Raw genomic sequence first — 22,678 nt, forward strand, 5'->3', positions numbered from 1 at the left:
GATTTGAGAATGTACTCCCTACTGAAATAATGACATTTTAGTCATTTATCCAGAACAAAATCGTAACATACAAATTGCACACAAATTCTTTGAAAATGCACATAGTTTAATATTGCGATGTATTTGGAAATACACTTGGAAAGTATTGGCGTGTATTTGAAAATACTAAAATACACAGACAAATTGAATTATTTCAATACTCCGTGCATTTGAACCTAGGTCTGTTCGGTCCTAAAGGTATATTAAATAATGTATTTGAAATAAATAGGTTGCTGATTTGCCACATTATTTGAAAATAAGTATTTAAATATGCATGTCATGAACCGAAGTCTGGTGTCTATTCATAGATCATATATGCTTTTCCTATCAAGGTCACACTGATTTACACGCTGTAAATCAAAAATAAGTCTTATACTGTTGAACAGGACAATCACAGATGATGGAGATACAGATAGGAACAAATATCTTCATATCGGGTTTCATTGAACTTCACAGAACCACCCTCCCTTGGGGGCCTAGATCCAGTGCCTCTGTCTCTCCCAGTCTCGCAAAGGTCCATTCAGTTTAGAAGAAATGCTAATATTCCATATCTTAGGCTTCCATGGTATTTCACTGTACTGGGAAAGCTCATCAGACGTTTTACAATGACAAGTATTTCATCTAATCAGTTGTGAGATTTTTGATTACCAGAGAAAATGACATTTTCTTCAAACTATTTTCCTTTACTATAATTTGTCAATATCATTGGCTTTTTATATGGTAATTAACTTAGCGAAATTGGAATATCTTCTATTTGTCCTGGGAATGCCAATTCTAAACATCTAACAGACTGAATGCCATTCAGACAGCAGCATCATTCTGCTCAGGTTTGAAAGGAGCTACAGTACATTTTTGATTCTCGATACCATGATTTCTAATTCAAATAAATTCAAACAATAATGAAGCACTTAGCTAAATGAATTGGAACATGTTCTTCACTCCATTGATGGTACACAGAATCATGTTAGATGAAATGGTATCCTATGAGTCACCCAGTTAACATGTAATTCATTAAATACGATTACCAATCTGCATTTTCCCCTTGATTTAGACAATTTACTGTAATGTATTTCACTTCAACAAACAAGCATGATCTTACTCTTCAAGACAGTTAACACATATGACAGTGTTATTTATGTGGGCCATTTTATCAAAATGAATGAATTCCTCAGTAGTTCAGTGCATTTATTCATCTGAAGCCCAACTCTGACAGAGGTGAGTTGAGCATACGTATTAACACCTCAGTGGCACTCAAACGCTCTTGGAAGATTATTTTTCTTCACTTTGATGACAGAAGCAATGACATGTATGGTGTACATGATAGCATATTGGTTTGATAGCATATTTACCCAGACCATGACTCAGTTATGCTCTAGCTATCTAATTGGAAAGTCCTTTACTTTGTCATGGTAAGTTATGCATACATTAAAGAGGACCATAGAGGTGGGTTAGAAGTGTTCTTGTCTTCCCTGGTGAGAGTGGGTAAAAGGGTTCCATGTGAAAGGAACATTCCATGTGATCCTTTCAGATATCAGTCACTTTTCAGTGAACCCACATGTTTCCATCTCTGATAACAACTCATAATGACTGATGGCTAATGAATTAATAGTTACACACAAAGGTAGAATATGCTAATTCAAAGCCAGGAAAGAAAAACACACTGTGTCCTTTTTAAGTGGCTATATTTGAATATCGAGGCTGGAGAGAAACTCTCTCTACAACACCCAGTAGGTTAGCAGACAGCTTGGAAATGCAATTAAACACACAATGAGGATACACAATGGAATGTGTAGAAGAGACATGACTCTGTGACGTACTGTACAATTAACTCTAATCATTACTGATTTGTAATGACTAACACTGGATTTGTGGCTTCCTGTGGTTGTCTAGAAGTCATTCAGACAAGCCCAATAATAAATGGTCTCTTTGTAGTGGAATGTAATGTTGCTACCCACATGGTCTTATAAACATAGCAAGCCCTTACTGCACTAAACTTCATCGGCCAAGTCATCAGTCTTTCTGTCCATATTAATACACTGTATTTGTGGCTTCCTATAGATGTCTTTAAGTCATTCAGACAAGCTGTCTTAGAAACCGTCTCTTTGTAATGTAACGGACCATCAACATAGCAAAGCCTTACCACACTGAAATTCATCTGCCCCGTCCTCACAGTCCTTCTGTCCATCACACAGCCACACACTGGAGATACAGTTACCGCTTGGGCAGGCGAAGTGGCCCTCTTCACATTTCTGCCCATGGGAAACTAGGGCAGACAACAATGGAAGGGAATAGCCATCTGGGTGTTAGAGGTGATTCAGTGGTGATTCAGTAATGATTCAGGTCATTATCTTTTCCCTAAGCTCTCTGCGAATCCCTAATTCTGTCTCGCCTAATCACTTCAGGAAATCATATTTATGTTTTATGATTTTCTCTAACTCTTCTCTAATTGAAGCTGACTTCCTCAATCTTTCTTCCCTAAGCATAGAGCATGGAGAGAGGAGGAGAGATGAGAAGAGAGGAGAGGACACGAGATGAGAGAGGTGATGAGAGGAGACGTGACGTGACGAGAGAGGAGGAGAGACTCACCCTGGCAGTTGGTCTCATCTGCGTAATCTCCACAGTCGTTGGCTCCATCACAGATCCAGGAGGGGTGGATACACAGTGAGGTGGAGTTACAGCTAATGAAGACTCTCTCTTTTACCCCCAGTTTGTAGAAGTCAGAGCAGTCTGTGTGGTCTACACAAAAACATTAGCTAGCTAAACATTAGCTACTACAAATCCGCAAACAGTCGCTAACACTTCTCCTGGATTTGGATGGATAAGGTATAAACAGGTAAAAGTCAAGTTAACAGTGTACATTAAGTTGCTATTTTACCTGTGTAATAAGACTGTAAATATAATCTGGATAATGCTGGATGACTGAACCCAAGTGATCCATCAATGGTGATAGCAGGCTACCATGTTTGCAAACTAACACTTTTTTGGATAATCACACACCACACTTTGACAAGGCTTAACTTACTGCAGTTCTTTTCATCTGAGGCATCAGCACAGTCAATGACCTGGTTACACCAGGCTGAGCCGGTGATACAGCTCCCATCTTGGCAGGATGATTCAGACGACACGCACGTGACATCTGAGAGGAGAGTGGGAAAGGGAAATTAACACTTCAAAAAGGCCCGATGCTAAATCATCAGGGAGGTAGAGAGCACTTAATAGTGTGAACCAGGTAGATGACTCAGTAGTGTTTAGCATCAGGTTCAGGGAGAATATCTAGGATAGGGAGGATGTCAGGAGTATATATATATATGTGTGTGTGTGTGTGTGTGTGTGTGTGTGTGTGTGTGTGTGTGTGTGTGTGTGTGTGTGTGTGTGTGTGTGTGTGTGTGTGTGTGTGTGTGTGTGTGTGTGTGTGTGTGTGTGTGTGTATGTGTGTGTGTGTGTGTGTGTGTGTGTGTGTGTGTGTGTGTGTGTGTGTGTGAGTGAGTAAATTAGTTCAAAGCAACAAAAAAAAATAACATTGAGTCATATTAAAACATGATAATTTCAGGATTTATTTATGATCATTTAGTTTATGGGACAGCAAGTTATGGTCTGTTATTATGAGCCCTACAAATAAACCACTGCACATTAGATACTAAGACATTATCTTTGATAGATCTAGTGAAGAGAACGGGTTTTCTTGCTCAATTTACTTTGGTCTTTTCATTTAGATGCATATAATTACATGTTTTAACAGGGGTATTGTTGATTATTTACCATTAATAACTGAACCGACTGCTTGCGTTGAGACACATTACAGCTAGATGTGCCTGATTTTACAGTCCTGGAAAGCTTCATTCATCTTTAGAGAACTGCTGCCTCACAGCCTCTCTTAATTGTCTTGTTTCAGGTTTAAAAAACATTAAGTTCCTGCTAAACAGTGCTAGGTTTGTTTTCCTCTGGGCCAACTGCTGAATCACAGCCCCAGAAACAAAATTGAAAAAATAGCGAACATAATAGCAAAGATTTTGAATACCACTTGATTTGAATAGCAATAACAAATATTGGAGATTAGGGGCCATCTTTGCATGACGAAAATGACAACACGAAGAGTGAGCCACTTTAATGATAATTTTCAGAACATTTTGTGCCTAACATCCTCCCCTTCTGTCTCTGAGGAGTGGTATGTATGTGGTATGTGGTATCCTTGGTATGTGATGTTGGGGCTCATTAAAGACACACACACACACACACACACACACACACACACACACACACACACACACACACACACACACACACACACACACACACACACACACACACACACACACACACACACACACACGCACACACGCACCCACCCACACACAGAGAGAGTGTAAGCAGAGAGTTACCTGCCTTCTGAGGTATCAGGATTGACTGGGAGATTAAGCAGTCTATCCATACTCACTGTTACAGAAGGCCTCGTCTGAGTTATCCCCACAGTCATCGACCCCATCGCAAAAACGACTGTTGGCCACACAGCGCTGGTTGTAGCATGCCCTGAAGCCTCTCCTACAAATCCTGTTGTCTGGCGAAATGACAAAACAAAATATGTTCACTTTGAAAGGAAATGCTAATGGTAGTCCTTAGGCTACTGTCACTTTCTTCACATGACGTCCTCTAGACTACAACTGGCATAGTCCCACACTGTATGTGCTCTAGCCAATTCTTCTACACTCTTAGAAAAAAAGAGGGTCTATCTAGAACCTATAATGGTTCTTCTGCTGTCCCCATAGGATAACCCTTTAAAGAACCCTTTTTGGTTCCAGGTAGAATCATTTTGTTTCCAGGCAGAACCCTTTTGGGAACCTTTCCACAGCGGGTTCAAAATGCACCCAAAAGAGTTCTCCCTGGAACCAAAACATTTTTGCCTATGGGGACAGACGAAGAACCCTTTTGGAACCCTTTTTTCTAGCTGTAGTTGGCTAGCAAGCAAGCAAGGGATAAGAACGGTCAGCCAGTATAGCAATAGAACATTTAGAATGAACGTCTGGGTCGCGTCCATAGATACAGAACAGAAAGACTCAATGACTGGGTCACGTCACCGGCAACCGAACCGATGGAACGAACGACCAGCCAGCTTGGGTAGCAACCCTAGATTTGTGTTGGGACTATATCTTGTGGAAGGATGAAATTGTATGAATACATTTATCAAAATACCAATTTTTTCTAAGAGTGTATGGTTGTCATAACAACAACCATAAATCATAACGACAACCATAAATCAAATTTTATTTGTCACATGCACCGAATACAACAGGTGTAGACCTTACCGTGAAATGCTTACTTACAAGCCCTTAACCAACAATGCAGTTCAAGAAATAGAGTTAAGAAAACATTTACTAAATAAACTAAAGTAAAAAAATTTAATAAAAACACAATAAAATTATATAACAATAACGAGGCTATATGCAGGGGGTACCGGTACGGAGTCAATGTGTGGTGGTACAGGTTAGTCGAGGTCATTTGTACATATACTGTAGGTAGGGGTAAAATGATTATTCATAGATAATAAACAGCGAGTAGGGGGTGGGGGGTCAATGTAAATAGTCCGGGTGGTCATTTGATTAAAACTTCTTGAGAATACAGGGGGTGCTATTTTCCCATTAGCATAATTTGCTCTACAGATTAAACTGCCTCTTATTCAATTATTGCTCTTACTACATGCATATAAATAATACCATTGGAAAGAAAACAATCTCTAGTTTCTAAAACCGTTTCAATTTTGTCTCTGAGTGATACAGAAGTCATTTCACAGCACTTTCCATGACCAAGAACATAAAATCAAGATGTGTTATGCTGGCTTCAAAGCTCTGCCTATATATGGTCGTGCCCCCTATGACCCGAAACACACCTCATTCGCCTTCCTCTGGGTGTCAAGAGGACGTCAGAGGAGAAATTCTTTGTTTATCTGGTACTGATGTGAAATAAGACCTATTTCTTTGGCGTGACCGACAACTTCCGGTTTGCTGATTCGCACGAGTTGGAGCTGCGATTGTGTACTGTTTTGCTGGCGTTATGGATGAAAACTATCTCCGTGTCGAATTTTGTTTGATACATGTGACCATATCAACGTAATGTATGTTTTTTCAATATAGTTTAATCAGATTATTTGAATTTTTTTGGGAGTTTTGCGGTGTTCCGTTGTCACAATTTATTTACATTTGAGAGATCTGTGCCACTCGACCGGTACCTGTGCTAAATGGAGTGGGAAAGGAAGATTTCTGAACGGAACCAACGACTCATCTTGACAAAGGACACTTTGATCAACATTCTGATGAAAGATCAGCCATAGTAAGACCCAATTTACGATGTTATATCATATCTGTTGTGCATGTGAACTGGCCGTGGGCGCCTAGCCGAATCTGCCTGGTATAGCTATGCTAATTTAGCGCTACATTTTGTTTTCGTTATAAAACATTTAATAAATCTGAAATATTGTTTGGATTCACCAGATGTTGGGCTTTCAATATCTGTACGCTGTGTATTTTTCTGAAATGTTTTAAGATGAGTAATTCGTTATATGACGTTGGTCTCTGTAATTGTTCTGGCTGGGTCAGCACTATTTCAGATTGCAGCTGCAATGTAGAACTGTGATTTATACCTGAAAAATGCACATTTTTCCCAAAAAAAACTATGCTATACCATAAATATGTTATCAGACTGTCATATTATGAAGTTGTTTCTTGGTTAGTGGCTATATATATTTTTATTTAGTCGAATTAGTGATAGCTACTGACGCAGGAAAAAGCTGTTGGGAGTAAAAAAATCGTGTCCTTTGCTAACGTGGTTAGCTAATAGATTTACATATTGTGTCTTCCCTGTAAAACATTTTAAAAATCTGAAATGGTGGCTTTATTCACAAGATCTGTATCTTTCATTAGGTGGCTTGGACTTGTGATTTAATGATATTTAGATGCTACTATTTAATTGTGACGCTATGCTAGCGATGCTAATCAGTGTGGGGGGGGTGGGGGCTGATCCCGGATCCGGGGTTGAGGCTCGTTAGAGGTTAATTGTTCAGCAGTCTTATAGCTTGGGGGTAGAAGCTGTTAAGGAACTTTTTGGACCGAGACATGACGCTCCGGTAACACTTGTCGTGTGGTAGCAGAGAGAAGAGTCTATGACTTGGGTCATGGATGGCAGGAAGCTTGGCCCCAGTGATGCATTGGGCCGTACACACTACCCTCTGTAGCGCCTTATGGACGGATGCCGAGCAGTTGCCATACCAGGCGGTGATGCAACCATTCAGGATGCCCTCGATGGTGTAGCTGTATAACTTTTTGAGGATCTGGGGACTATTGCCAAATCTTTACAGTCTCCTGAGGAGAAAAAGGTGTTGTCGTGCCCTCTTCACAACTGTCTTGGTGTGTTTGGACCATGATAGGTCCTTAGTGATGTTGACTCCGAGGAACTTTAAACTCTCGACCCACTCCACTACAGCCCCATCGATGTTAATGGGGGCCTGTTCGGCCCTCCTTTTCCTGTAGTCCACGATCATCTCCTTTGTCTTGCTCACTTTGAGGGAGAGGTTGTTGTCCTGGCACCACATTGCCAGGTCTTTGACCTCCTCGCTATAGGCTGTCTCATCGGTGTCAGTGATCAAGTCACGTTGTAGCCAACCCTGCTATTGTTGTCATGCCATATGGATGGTTACAGCACATAGTATTTGACCAGGCTATCTTGTTAGCATGTAGTTAAGTGATAATGCACGAGAAGCCTGTGTTTGGAGGATATATTGGCACAGGTTTTGCAAGGCCTAAGACGAAGTGACAATATGACAATATATAGTAAGATCAATTGCTTACCACAATATTGCATTTTCTCATCTGACTTGTCTTTGCAGTGAGCTACTCCATCACACGTGAACTGATAGTTGATGCACTCGCCGTTTCCGCATTCAAACTCTGTGTGGATGTTGCAGGAGGAATTCTCTGCTGTAAAAGTAGATAACTTGTTTAATTAGCTTAGTCAAGTCAAATGTTGATTTATTCTCTCACCATAATGGCTTTAGCTGTGGTCTCAAAGTTTGCAGAAGCTGTACTAAGCTTAGCTGTAAACGTACCAGTATGACCTTGATGTCAAAAATACATACACTGTACACTGAGTATACAAAACATGACAGACTGACCAGGTGAATCCAGGTGAAAGCTATGATCCCTTATTGATGCCACTTGTTAAATCCACTTCAATCAGTGTAGATGAAGGGGAGGAGATAGGTTAAAGAAGGATTTCTAAGCTTGGGGACAATTGAGACATGGATTGTGTATGTGTGCCATTCAGAGGCTGAATGGGAAAGACAAAATATTTATGTGCTTTTGAACAGGGTATGGTAGTAGGTTCCAGGCCCACCGGTTTTTGTCAAGAACTACAATGCTGCAGTTTCCCATGTGTATCCAGAATGGTCCACCACCCAAAGGAGATCCAGTAAACTTGACAAAACTGTGGGAAGCATTGGAGTCAACATGGGCCAGCATCCCTGTGGAACGCTTTCGACATCTTGTAGACTACATGCCCCGGCGAATTGAGGCTGTTCTGAGGGCAAAGGTGTGGGGCGGTGCAACTCAATATTAGGAAGGTGTTCCTAATGTTTGATATAGTCAGTGTATATTCTCCACCTAAAGTAAGTTAATCAGTTGTTAAAGTAGTACAACTGCCTAAAACAGCCTGTCCTTGCCAGTGAATAAAAGTGTATAGACAATAACTAAAGAGGGAACATTTCTCTCAGAAAAAAATATATTGTTAAGTTGAAAATCTAGAGCAATCAACTACATTATATTTGTTGTGAGAATTGCAAGGTTATTGAATGTATGACTGTTTAAAAAGGCAAAATGTCATGGCTTACAAATGCATTTGTTGTCATCTAATAAGACACGTGCTCCCCGACAACTACAGTTGACTCTTCCATCTGGGGTCAACAAACACAGGTCACCACAGCCACCGTTATTGACTCTACATGGGGACAGCTCACCTGCAAAACACACAACCAACCAGAGATATTATAGACATAACAAGAGACCAACAACAGATGCTATAGACATAACAGAAGGCAAAAAGACAAAGTGAGGTTGCAATTATTACAGTATATTGTAACGTCAAAGCCATTCCGAATGTTGAATATCAACTGTTTATAGGAACCTTTAATAATGCTGAGAGACAAATAAACTAAACGTCACCAGATTATTAAGGGCTAAATCTCAAATAGCATAGAGTTTATTTCAACGCCAACGGTCACAACCCCCAGCTCCCACCAGCCCACCATAAAAGACGCATTAGCTCAGTCAGTGTGACAGGAACAAGCAGGTATGGGCTCATCCTCCCTGATAAAGAAAGAGCAAGGGATGCAGAGAGAAGGGAAACGATAAAGTGCCAGCATCACAAGCGCTCACCGGAGAGATACATGACAAATGAACCATAGCTTTCCTTCCCTTCCCTCAAACCCATTCACGCATCAGTGTCTGTGTAAGGGATGTGTGTGTGTGTGTGTGTGTGTGTGTGTGTGTGTGTGTGTGTGTGTGTGTGTGTGTGTGTGTGTGTGTGTGTGTGTGTGTGTGTGTGTGTGTGTGTGTGTGTGTGTGTGTGTGTGTGTGTGTGTGTGTGTTGACTCAGCAAGCCCCTGGAAGAGCTCCTAGAGCCCCCAGGTTCAGGTTGGAGTCATCTGATTACAGAGGGACAAGAAAGACAGACAGAAAGACAGAAAGACTAATGAAGATAAGGAGACATTGGAAGAATCTCACTTGCATACACCTTGCGTCCTCTCTCCTCGCCTCCTTCTCAAAACCATTGGATGAGAAAGCCAGGGGTCCCTCCCCTCCAATGGTTTTTGAGAAAGAGGCAAGGAGAGAGGATGCGAGGAGTATGCGATTGAGATTCTAACATTTTATTCACATTTCACAACCAAGAAGTGAAAACTATGGTGAGAACAACAGGGGCCAGTTGGTACATGTGAGAGCGTGACAGTAGCAATCTTGTAGGTACAATCCACGCAGAGATCCCATACATGTACAACAAATGTATGCATTAACTGTACTGTAAGTCACTTTGGAAAAAAGTATCTGCTTAGTGGCATTTGAAATAAAGAGCAGTATTCTTTCCTTTAACGTTGCAAGGTGTTACTCATCCTTTTGGCAAGACGGAGAGGTCAGAGGGTGATGTCTGCGATCATTTGTGATGATGAAAAAAATGAGAAGCATCCTCACAGAGGGAGTCAAGCCGTTGGGACGCCCTTAAGTCCTTTTCCCAATGTCCTAGTTCTTACATATGCAACACTTCAGAGCCCTCCTCTTCATCTCAAGGATACTTTTTTATTCATTAAGTTGCCAGGTTTAGTTTCTTCCCAGCTAAATAAGACCATCCTAATTTATAAGGAGCCCTGGTAGATAAATACACTGCTGTGACTTGTTTAAGTGGAGAACTATAGCAAAGAGAAGACCCCCAAACTAAATTAAACAAACAAATGGAAGCAAATCTATCTAGTCCACATATCTATCAATGACAGCTAAAAACCACCAACAAACATTGTTCACACTAATAGATATATTCTTATCTCCCACATGTCCTATTATTCAGCAATTACAGTAACTTCGGAAAGTATTCAGACCCCATGACTTTTTCCACATTTTATTACATTACAGTCTTATTCTAAAATGGATTAAATAAAAAAAATCCTCAGCAATCTACACACAATACCCTATAATGGCAAAGCGAAAACAGGTTTTTAGAAATTTTTGCTAATGTATATAAAAATGAAAAAACGTATTTACATAAGTATTCGGCCCCTTTACTATGAGACTCAAAATTGAGCTCCGGTTCACCCTGTTTCCATTGATCATCCTTGAGATGTTTCTACAAATTGATTGGAGTTCACCTGTGGTAAGTTCAATTGATTGGACATGATTTGGAAATGCACACACCTGTCTATATAAGGTCAGTTGACAGTGCATGTCAAAGCAAAAACCAAGCCATGAGGTCGAAGGAATTGTCCAGAGAGGACACAATACTGTCTCGGTCCTCTCTGGACAATTCCTTCGACCTCATGGCTTTTGGTTTTTGCGAAAACATTTCTGCAGCATTGAAGGTCCCCAAGAACACAGTTGTCTCCATCATTCTTAAATGGAAGAAGTTTGGAACCACCAAGACTCTTCCTAGAGCTGGTCGCTCAGCCAAACTGAGCAATCAGGGGAGAAGGGCCTTGGTCAGGTAGGTGACCAAGAACTTGATGGTCACTCTGACAGAACTCCAGAGTTCCTCTGTAGAGATGGGAGAACCTTCCAGAAGGACAACCATCTCTGCAGCACTACACCAATCAGGCCTTTATGGTAGAGTGGCCAGACGGAAGCCACTCCTCAGTAAAAGGCACATGACAGCCCTCTTGGAGTTTGCCAAAAGCCACCTAATGACTCTCAGACTATGAGAAACAAGATTCTCTGGTCTGACAAAACCAAGATTGAACTCTGGAGGAACGTCTGGAGGAAACCTGGCACCAGTGGCGGTCAGTGCCGTTTCAGATGAGGGAGGACGATTATTTTTCAAGAGGATGGCCTTATTTCTTTTACAGCATATTGGATGACTGTCATTCACATTCCATTCACCCAGATAAATGTAACAGCGATAGGTTTAGGCTACTACGTAATACTCAAATTTTCCATATACCCATCATGAGGTTGCTACAACCTAGCCAATGAATGAAAGTTTACAACGTAGGTGCACACAGGTCGAGAGACAAATTTGATGTGACAGACAGTGACACATGGACAGACAGAGACATTCAATACCGCCTTGCACACTCTTGCCTGCATTTAGCTGATAGTGGGTTTAATCATTAGTTGCAAACAAGAGTTTATATAGTACAAATTGAGGTATGTCTATCCCCGTTTTCTTCCATTTGCTTCTGTTTAAGAAAAGTTTTTCAACAAAATCAATGGAATGAATAGACCTGTAAACACAGTTCACAGTTTCATAGCAGCCACGTTGTATTCCTTCTCGCATTTACATTATGCGCTATCCTCCTTTCACCTCTTCCCTTGCTTGTGGACTTCAATGCACAACACATCAGCTGTATGTGACCAGGCGAAAAAACCTTTCCAAGCCAAACCGCTACACACAGCCTACATCGTTGTCACCATATTAGCTAAAGTTACGTCATAGTCAGCATAGCTAAGAGTATTAACGGGTTAGTAAACACGCTACTATCATGCAGTAACGTTACAGTGTAAGTATTTACACCGGCGGGCCCCGTTGGCAATAAATTAGTAAAACCAAAAGCTTACCTTGACATGGAAGAGTTCCAGTGTTGGATAGCCATAGCCAGCTAGCTAACATAGCATCCCTCTGTTTGAGCAGGGTGTTTCAGTAGGCTAAACTAGCTAGCTGCATTTGCTAGCTAAGTAAGTGAAACTGAAAAAAAAAGATGAAATCTCTCTCTTTCTCTCTTGCTTCTCCTTCATTTAGGAAGAAATTAATTTGCTCAAAACTGTTAAACTTTTTTATTTCTCTCTCTTTGAGTCAACTACTCACCATGTTATGCACTGCAGTGCTAGCTAGCTGTAGCTTATTCTTTCAGTACTAGATCCATTCTCTGATCCTTTGATTGGGTGGACAACATGTCAGTTCATGCTGCAAGAGCTCTGATAGGTTGGAGAACTTCCGGAGGACATCCTCCAACCTTTCATAATTACTGTGCAAGTCTATAAAAAGGGCCTCCCGAGTGGCGCAGTGGTCTACCTGGTTCGAGTCCAGTTCTCTGTTGCAGCCATCCACGACTGAGAGACTCATGGGGCGGTGCACTATTGGCCCAGCGCCGTCCGGGTTAGGGCAGGGTTTGGCTGGCAGGGATGTTCCCGTCCCATCGCCCACTAGCGACTCCAGTGGCGGGCCGGGCGTAATGCACACTGACACGGTCGCTAAGTGTACGGTGCTTCCTCCGACACATTGGTACGGCTGGCTTCTGGGTTAAGCGGGTGTTGTGTCAAAAAGCAGGGCGGCTTGGCTGGGTTGTGTTTCGGAGCATGGCTCTCGACCTTCGCCTCTCCTGAGTCCGTACGGAAGTTTCAGAGATGGGACAGGACTGAAACTATCAATTGGATACCAGGAAATTAGGGAGAAAAAGGGGTAACCCCCCCCCAATTTTTTTTTTTTATAAATAAAAGTCTATGGAAGGGGGTGAGAACCACGAGCCTCCTAGGTTTTATATTGAAGTCAATGTACTCAGAGGACGGAAGCTAGCTGTCCTCTGGCTACACAATGATGCTACCCTACAGTGCTGTTGAGGATACTGTAGACCTTCTTTGCAAAATAGTGTGTTTTAATAAATGATTTGGTGACGTGATTATATTTAGTATAGTTTTATCTAAAAAGGATCACTTTTAAATGTTTTAAAATTTAAAAAATTGTGAAACTCACTGAGGATGGTCCTCCTCCTCTGAGGAGCCTCCACTTCCTCACACCATCACTACGTTGAATAATGGTGGTGGCAGCATCATGCTGTGGGGATGTTTTTCAGCGGCAGGGACTGGGAGACTAGTCAGGATCGAGGCAAAGATGAACGAGAGAACCTTGATGAAAACCTGCTCCAGAGCACTCAGGACCTCAGTGGGACTGGGGCAAAGGTTCACCTTCCAACAGGACAACAACCCTAAGCACACAGCCAAGACCAAACAGGAGTGGCTTCGGGACAAGTTTCTGAAGGTTCTTGAGTGGCCAAGCCAGAGCCCGGACTTGAACCCAGTCTAACATATCTGGAGAGACCTGAAAATAGCTGTGCAGCAACACTCCCCATCCAACTGACAGAGATAGAGAGGATATGCAGAGAAGAATGGGAGAAACACCCCAAATACAGGTATGCCAAGCTTGTAGCGTCTTACCCAAGAAGACTCGATGCCAAAGGTGCTTCAACCAAGAACTGAATAAAGGGTCTGAATAATAATCTAAATGTGATATTTCAGTTTTATATTTTTTATAAATTACCTACAATTTCTAAAAACCTGTTTTTGCTTTGCCATTATGGGATATTGTGTGTAGATTGATGAGGAAAGAAAATAGGCTGTAATGTAACAAAATGTGAAAAAAGTCAAGGGTTCTTTACACTTTCCGAAGGCACTGTATATACGTGTATGCACAGCTCAGGCTTCCACACACTCACACATACAAATAAAACATTCACAAACAGTCTCTTTCTCTTTGAGATAAGTAATTCCAGGGAGAATACTCACAGCTGTTGGTGTCGTTTGCTACAGCGATGATTCCCATGGGCTGGTGGGGGATGTCTGATCGCAGTACCTTTGTTTCTCCACCTGTGTACTTGTTGGATCTCAGCACGGCCCTGCGAGCCCAGTCTGACCAAAAGATAAACTCCCCATAAATAGCCAGGCCAAAGAACGTTCCTGGTCCTGACTTCACAATGACCTGTAAGTTACAAAGCAGTACATCAGTTAAAGCATTCAGAACTTGGCAGCCATCAAATGCTATGTTATATGTCTACAGTGCCAATATAAAGCCATAGCTAAACCCTCTATCTCCTTGTACTCTACTTAAACACATTATATGATTTTCAAAGACTTCTTATCTGTTACTTCTAAACATCAAATGATTTTGTTTGAAAAACAGATTGCACTAGGAAATTATTCTCTGCATCATCAACCCCTGTACAGAAAAGCACGCACACACCCCTCCCCGAGGTTAGTGCTTAACCCAGATGTTGACAGAGTAAATGACAGTCTTGTGGAGAGGGAGGCAGGCATACATCAGACAGACGGCTCCCTTCGGGAGTCTCACTCTGCTTTCCTACAGCTCTGTAGTCTCAGCCATTAGTGGGACACGCTTGTAACCAACACATTAGCCCTGCTACCATACAGGGATTAATAGGACAGGTGTTGATTAAAGGAGCCCAACGTGTTACAGGGAAAACAACTGGCCAGCAGGAGAGAGAGAGAGAGAGAGAGAGAAACGACAAGGCCGCCAGAAGGATTTTCACAGAACTTATTGACAATAAATTAGATTAGAGAGGACGCTAGTTTTGTACGCAAGGTCTAAATACTACTGTGTTCCAAATCTCTTAGAGTCTACTTAAAGTACAGTACCAGTCAAAAGTTGAAACACCTACTCATTCAAGGGTTTTTCTTTATTTTTATTATTTTCTACATTGTAGAATAATAGTGAAGACATCAAAACTATGAAATAGCACATATGGAATCATGTAGTAACCAAAAAAGTGTTAAACAAATATTTTACATTTCAGATTCTTCAAAGTAGCCACCCTTTGCCTTGATGACAGCTTTGCACACTCTTGGCATTCTCTCAACCAGCTTCATGAAGTAGTCATCTGGAATGCATTTCAATGAACAGGTGTGCCTTGTTAAAAGTACATTTGTGGAATTTCTTTCCTTCTTAATACGTTTGAGACAATCAGTTGTGTTAAGGTAGGGGTGGTATACAAACGATAACCCTATTTGGTAAAAGACCAAATCCATATTATGACAAGATCAGCTCAAATAAGCAAAGAGAAATGACAGTCCATCATTACTTTAAGACATGAAGGTCAGTCAATACGGAACATTTTCATCAAGTGTTATTGCAAAAACCATCAAGCGCTATGATGAAACTGGCTCTCATGAAGACCGACACAGGAAAGGAATACACAGAGATACCTCTGCTGCAGAGGATAAGTTCATTAGAGTTAATTGCGCCTCAGATTGCAGCCCAAATAAATGCTTCACAGAGTTCAAGTAACAGACATCTCAAAATCAACAGTTCAGAGGACACAGCGTGAATCAGGCCTTCATGGTCGAATTGCAGCAAAGAAACCACTACTAAATGACACAAATTAGAAGAAGAGACTTGCGCCAAAAAACACGAGAAGCATGGACATTAGACTGTGGAAATCTGTCCTATGGTCTGATGAGACACATCTGAGATTTTTGGTTCCAACCGCTGTGTCTTTGTGAGACGCAGAGTAGGTGAACGAATGATATCTGCATGTGTGGTTCCCACCATGAAGCATGGTGGAGGAGTTGTGATGGTGTGGGGGGTGCATTGTGCATTTATTTAGAATTCAAGGCACACTTATCCAGCATGGCTACCACAGCATTCTGCAGCGATGCGCCATCCCATCTGGTTTGCCCTTAGTGGGACTGTCATTTGTTTTTCAAAAGGACGATGACCGAGCACACCGCCAGGCTGTGTAAGGGCTATTTGATTAAGGAGAGAAATGGAGCGCTGCATCAGATGATCTGGCCTCCACAATCACCCGACCTCAACCCAATTGAGATGGTTTGGGATGAGTTGAACCACAGAATAAAGGAAAAGCAGCCAAAAAGTGCTCAGCATATGTAAGAACTCCTTCAAAACTGCTGGAAAATCTGGAATCTGGCCGAGGGAATGCCAAGAGTGTGCAAAGCTGTCATCAAGGCAAAGGGTGGCTACTTTAAAATATCTAAAATATAAAATATATTTTGATTTGTTTAACACTTTTTTGATTACTACATGATTCCATATGTGTTATTTCATAGTTTTAATGTCTTCATTATTATTCTACAATGTAGAAAATAGTTTAAAAAAACCTTGAATGACTAGTTGTGTCCAAACTTTTGACTGGTACTGTATATGTATGTTCTGAGTATATTGAACATACCATAAGTACTTTATTACTTGCAATGCTCATATCTAAGCTCTCAATAATGTTTATAAGTATGTCAATTTATATGAAACGTCACACAATTTAGTAATGTCTGATTAAATTCATGTTTGGAGCGGCAGGTAGCCTAGTGGTTAGAGCGTTGGGCCAGTAACCGAAAGGTTGCTGGATTGAATCCCCAGGCTGATATGGTAAACATCTGTCATTCTGCCCATGAACAAGGCAGTTAACCCATTGTTCCCCAGTAGGCCGTCATTGCAAATAAGAATTTATTCTTAACTGACTTGCCTAGTTAAATAAAGGTTACATTTTAAATTGAAACATCACATTCTTCAAAAGCAATTTAATTCAGAAAATTGTCATTATTTTGGGATTTGGGATGGTCATAAATCTTGAAAATCATATTCAGTGATCATATAGCCACATGCTTACCACGCTTGAGTACCAGTTCTTAATTAGTATTCAGTCTCTTCACACCTAAAAGGTTGTCTTTTCACTGCCTGAATGTGTTAACATCTTATCCCCATCACATACTCAAGCGGGCTCTCTAGGCTTTCGTCAGCATGGGTAATGACACAACAGCTCCACTTAAAATGCCACAGTGGAGTGTGGAGGGCAAGTGGGCCTTTAGAGCTCGCTGCTGTACTCTGTGTTCATCTCATGTCTGTCAGAGCAGAAGGGGGGAAAGGGGTGTCACACAGTCACAGTGTTGGCTGTTAGGCTGTAATGACACTCCCAGATCCCTGGGCTGGAGGAGCCATACAGTACAACTCTGCACCACCCTGCCCCCATACTGCCCCGCATCGCCACCACACCATCACACATAATGGCAGGAAGCTCTCCCTCTCCCTCCCTCCCACCACTGCTCTGTTGATAATCCGTTAGGTCTGCTTAATTTTCACATTCTAATTGGGACAGTGACGGGCACTCCTCCACAGGGCTCTTCTGTGTGAGCTTTCATTAGCAGGAGAAAGACTGCAGGCGGGGAATGCGGGAACCCAAAGGATGTGACTTTTGTGATGCACAACCCTGCTTTTGCAAACATATGGGTAACAAATTGAGATGGGTCAAGGTCCTCAGTCACATAGATCGTGTCAAGCACAAATTTTAAATCGTCGGCAAAGAGGAGAGCCAAATTGTAATATAATCCCTTACATGCTGGGGATACATATCCTGGATTTTCACCACTATGAATATATATTATGCATGGCACCTCTCACGGATAAAATTAGACCGACCCTCTTTCTGAGCTCCTTTACTTTTGAAGGGAAATTACTTCTATAATTAAGTAAACCATTCACTCTGTCTTTTGAGATATAATATATGAAAAGAATGCTGAGAGGTATTACAGAAGCTGTCCATTGTATTACGGCTAAAATGCCATCAGGCTCAACAGGAATGGGAGATAATGTAACGGGTATAAAATGAGTCCCATCTCAGTTTAAGGGGACATAATACTTTGACATTTCAGCAGAGAATCATTGCCTTTGTGTCTACCATGTTTCAAATATCATTTCTCTCCTCCATAGAAAGCTACGGCCCGTGACAACGTCAGAACACATGTTGGTTCAACAAGAAGTAATTGCCTTTTTGAACTGCCTATACTTTTGGTCCTTAGTGAGATTCAATCAATACGTCTAAATTCTGTGGTCTTTTCTACAGACCAAGTCAAACAAGCTGCAGCATGTCATGCATGATAAGAGGGGACATTCATTAGAACGTGTTAATAAAATGCCATGATGTTATTCATTCTATGACTTAAGTTCAGCCCTTATGGCTGTTTTCCAGGACACAGATTAAACCTAGTCCTGGACTAAAAAGCATGCTTAATCTCCATTAAAAGTGCTTTGTAATCCAGCCCATGGTGTAACATAGTGTAACTGTGATAGCATTAAGAGTGGCATACATATGGAATCTTCATGTTGGTCATACTCACATATCTGTGTGAGCCGTCGTAATCACACCTCTCTATCTTCCCCAGACTTCCATCAGAGAAGTAGATCTTCTCAGCTTTGTGGTCGATGGTGAGTCCGTTAGGAGTGAGGATGTCTGTGCTGACGATCACCTTCATGTTGTTTCCTGCCAGGGTGGACCTCATAATACTGGGACGCTGCTCGTTCCAGTTAGTCCAGAACATCAGGCTGAAATAAACATTCAAAAACCTATTATTAACTAGATGAACATTTGAGAAACCACCTCAAAGAAGTCAGTTGACTGGGAACAGGAAAGATGGATAGTAAAATATGTTTTTTCTCTTTTAATAGTCTTTTATCTCAAGTCTAAAAGCAATTTACACCTTCACTGCAAACAGATGTAACCCAGATTCGATATCTCTTTATGCACATTTTCCCTCAGACATATTTACACCCCCTCAGTGAGGAGGACAAAACAAATGTTCTCTGAAATTGAATCAGGGGAGTGTATGATGGCTTAAATAGGACTGCAATTGTAACTTGTCAAGCTCCTTGCCTTTCTTTGTAGGGTAAAATAAACACTAATCACTGTAAGAATTATTCATAGGCAGCCGTTCTATATTGCCTGTTGCTCTATCTGGTTGTGTCACTCCTGTTATCTAGTGATCCCATAACTCACGATGGCCTGCATGACCTGTCATCTGCTCCTCATTTTGTGTCGGCTGTGTTAGCATTGCCTTGCAGGAGCTACTGCAGCTCCCATCTCTAATAAGGCGCTGCCTCAGTTTCAGTTTTGCTACTCAATGAATGCTAGACAGAATGTGTATTTACATTTCTTTGAGCTGACTACTAAGAATATTACAAATTACAATCGTGTGGGAGTGTAAATAAATGGAAGATCTATCTGAAGTAGGTTTTGCTATATAACAGGAATCTGTGAATTGTTTTGCAGTGTACAACAGTTATAGATACGATACTGAGCACTGAAAGTAGAGGGCTTATATCCTCATTCAAACTACAAGAGATTGTTTCAAAGTTAAACAATCAATACTTTTGAAGTTCTTAGCAAAGGTTGAACTTGGAGATAGGCCTAGATATGGTTATCCTGGATCCTCCCTACACTAGAATATGTTTACAACATTGAAAGTCTGTATTGATTCATAGGGGCTAGTAAGAATATGTCAGAGTGCTAATTTATTATAGCAGATGAAATTCAAATTAGCAGCATTCTGGAGTTTGTTTGAAAACTTGCCAAATTACGAACTAAACGCATACACACTAAGATCAAGAGTTTAATTAGTTTGTGAACTCTGGGTCAGCATTCCGCGATAACCTTCTTGGCGTGTAATTACCGTAGATTGAGACGTGCTTTTATTTCTTAATGGATATAACATGAACATTTGTTAGTTATTGTGAAAGCACTGCAGGCAGTATTTCTTGAAATGGGAGTGTGTCAAACCAATTAGATGTCTCTCCTTCACTACACCGTGGAGATACAATCTTCTCTACAGAATTGAATACATACTGTATGGGTCATGTACAATTATACTGATTGCTCTAACAAAAAGTCCACTGAGGTCTGTATAAGAAATAAACTTAGTTAGATGGAATTGTCTTAAGACAGCAATACATTTATCTCTGTCCAAGGAGGCATGTCTTGTGTTGCAATGCACCCAATATTATTGTGAGCTTATATATCTGTTGAGCAAAGGCATACAACCATAGCCTCAGGCATAGAATGACATACTGCATCTGAAGTAGTAGCTACGGAACTACAGTTGGGTGGTATACAAATTCAGATATGATTTAGCAACAAACTATTAAAAAGACCAGCCTGGTCCCAGATGTGGTTGTGCTGTCTTGCCAACTCCTATGTTGTGACAATGACCATGGCAGTTGGCAATACCAGGTTATTGGGAGACTGAGTACAACCAGAACCACATACTTTTGGCACTCATTCAGGGCGAGGACATGGGGGTGGTCGTCTTCAGAGAGTGTGACCACAGCGTCTCTGCTGAAGGAACCGGGCCGGCTTTGGTCCACGCTGTGCCTGGTGATGCTGGAGGTGGTAGAGCTGGTCCAGTACAGAGTGTCCCAGGCACGGTGGTACGCCAACCCCTCCACTGAACCCACATCTGGGGGTACACAGACATGAGCGTCACCATGATCATCCAACCATCCAGCCTCCACTAATTCATTGTAAATTCTAACATGTAATGGACATGGCATTAATCAACTGGTAATACATGCAGTACATTTGACTCTACTGATACAGGTGGACAGAACAAAGCCAATGTTTTTTTTAGATGAAATGTTAACTTGCACATACCACCATGCTTCTTTCATTTGCAGTGTAGGGCAGTGTTTCCCTACTCTGGTCCTCGAGTACCCCCAACAGCACACAATTTTGTTGCATCCCCGGAAAAGCACACCTGATCAACCGTTAATGAGTTGAATCATGTGAGTTTGTCTGGGGCTACAACAAAAATGTGTGTTGTTGGGGGTACTCAAGGGCTGAAGTTGGAAAACACTGGTGTAGGGAATTACAGCCACAAAGTTGAATTCATTGTAACTCCTGCACACACACAATATAAACTCTGCACATTGTGTAATATAATGACAAATCCACCAATGTCACATCCACCTGCTCATTGGAAATACTTAAAGCTGCAATAGGTAACTTTTTGGCCAACCCGACCAAATTCACATAGAAATGGGAGTTATAGAACTGTAATTTGCAATGAAAGCAAGTCTAAGACACTGTAGATCTGTTCTATGTGAGCTATTTCAATGCTCCCTTTAAGTTTTGTTATTGCGTCTTTTACTTTCGGTTTTGTACACAAGCTTCAAACAGCTGAAAATACAATATTTTTGGTTCCTGAAAATATATTTCACAGCAGTTTAGATGGTACAATTATTCTCTAAGTGCTTGTTTTGTCACATAAACTGAAATTAGGCGAACTTTTCAAATATTAGCAACCAGGAAACGGCTGATCGATTTCTGCATATTGCACCTTTAAACGGAATATACGAGGCATTAATCACCCGTAATACACGCAGTGCATCTGATGCCACTGGCACAGCTGATAGACATTGACAAGTCCAAACAAACATAATTCCAGGAAAATACGAAGTAAACTGAAATCCATATATCCATACAGGGCATTGGGGAGTCTCTGCCAAAAACCGTTGTTGTTCATACATCAACTGAAAAAATATTGAGTTGACATATTCCAGGTGTCTCATTCATTGATTGAATTTCTACTGTTATCTTAGTGAGCAGGGATATTTGAATGGCAATTCAAAAGTGACCAAAAATACCAAATTAAATCAAATAAATAGATACAGATACAGTATGTGCTTGGCATGAAAATAGGGTTGATCAGAGTACTAGGACAAACATAAAGAACATGTTTGTCCTAACAGGACAAAGCACACATATTTCTGTCCTTGCTTTGCACTAAAACATCTGGCATTTTTACTGAACCATTGGTAAGGTGCTTGGATAAAACATGAACACCTTAATTCTATCCTATAACTCCAACTCAATGGCACATATACTCTACAATCTCCTCTGGATGGAGTGTTTAATTGGTCTTAATGGTGAACATGTGATCAATTCTGGAGATACATGCTGAATCCAGTGCTTTCTAGAAGCCATAAACCATACATACATAATACTCAAGGCACTATCTGAGTCAGCTCGATTGCTAATTAATTGTTTGCAATAAAAGGCGACTGACAGCTTGGTTTTCTGGAAATCGTTGGGAGTGGCCAGGGAGTAATTAATGGAGGACGTGGAGTTTCATTAGGGAAATATGGATGATTAACATCTTCACCCTTCTTCAATGACAGGGTAAGCAGTAAAACTTTGTGGAGAAGAAGGAGAGAAGGGGGAGAAGAGGGATAGGAGATGGAGGTAGAGAAGACGGTAAAGGAGACGGAGAGGGTGGAGAGGATGGAGAGTCTGAATTTGATAACTGTTTAGACGAATAACCAGAGTCCTGAATCCAACCAACTATGACCAGTGAGTTAAATAATAATAGTAGCTAAGCTAAAATAAAGGCAA

The 22,678-nt window shown here is 41.1% G+C and overlaps 1 protein-coding gene across 1 annotated transcript in view; it reads right to left on the minus strand.

The window, feature by feature from the left end:
• The window catches only part of lrp1bb (low density lipoprotein receptor-related protein 1Bb), a 346,624-nt gene that overhangs the window by 84,748 nt on the left and 239,198 nt on the right, over positions 1-22,678 (minus strand). The window contains exons 41-49 of the mRNA XM_039006274.1: positions 20,555-20,744; positions 18,633-18,837; positions 14,277-14,469; positions 8,912-9,037; positions 7,875-8,003; positions 4,475-4,594; positions 3,062-3,175; positions 2,626-2,775; positions 2,180-2,302 (exon numbers count right to left, since the gene is read on the minus strand). Coding sequence (XP_038862202.1) covers positions 2,180-2,302; positions 2,626-2,775; positions 3,062-3,175; positions 4,475-4,594; positions 7,875-8,003; positions 8,912-9,037; positions 14,277-14,469; positions 18,633-18,837; positions 20,555-20,744 — 1,350 coding nt within the window. The remainder of the gene's footprint in view (positions 1-2,179; positions 2,303-2,625; positions 2,776-3,061; positions 3,176-4,474; positions 4,595-7,874; positions 8,004-8,911; positions 9,038-14,276; positions 14,470-18,632; positions 18,838-20,554; positions 20,745-22,678) is intronic.

This window comes from Salvelinus namaycush, chromosome 13 (assembly GCF_016432855.1).
Source record: "Salvelinus namaycush isolate Seneca chromosome 13, SaNama_1.0, whole genome shotgun sequence".
NCBI lineage: Eukaryota > Metazoa > Chordata > Actinopteri > Salmoniformes > Salmonidae > Salvelinus > Salvelinus namaycush.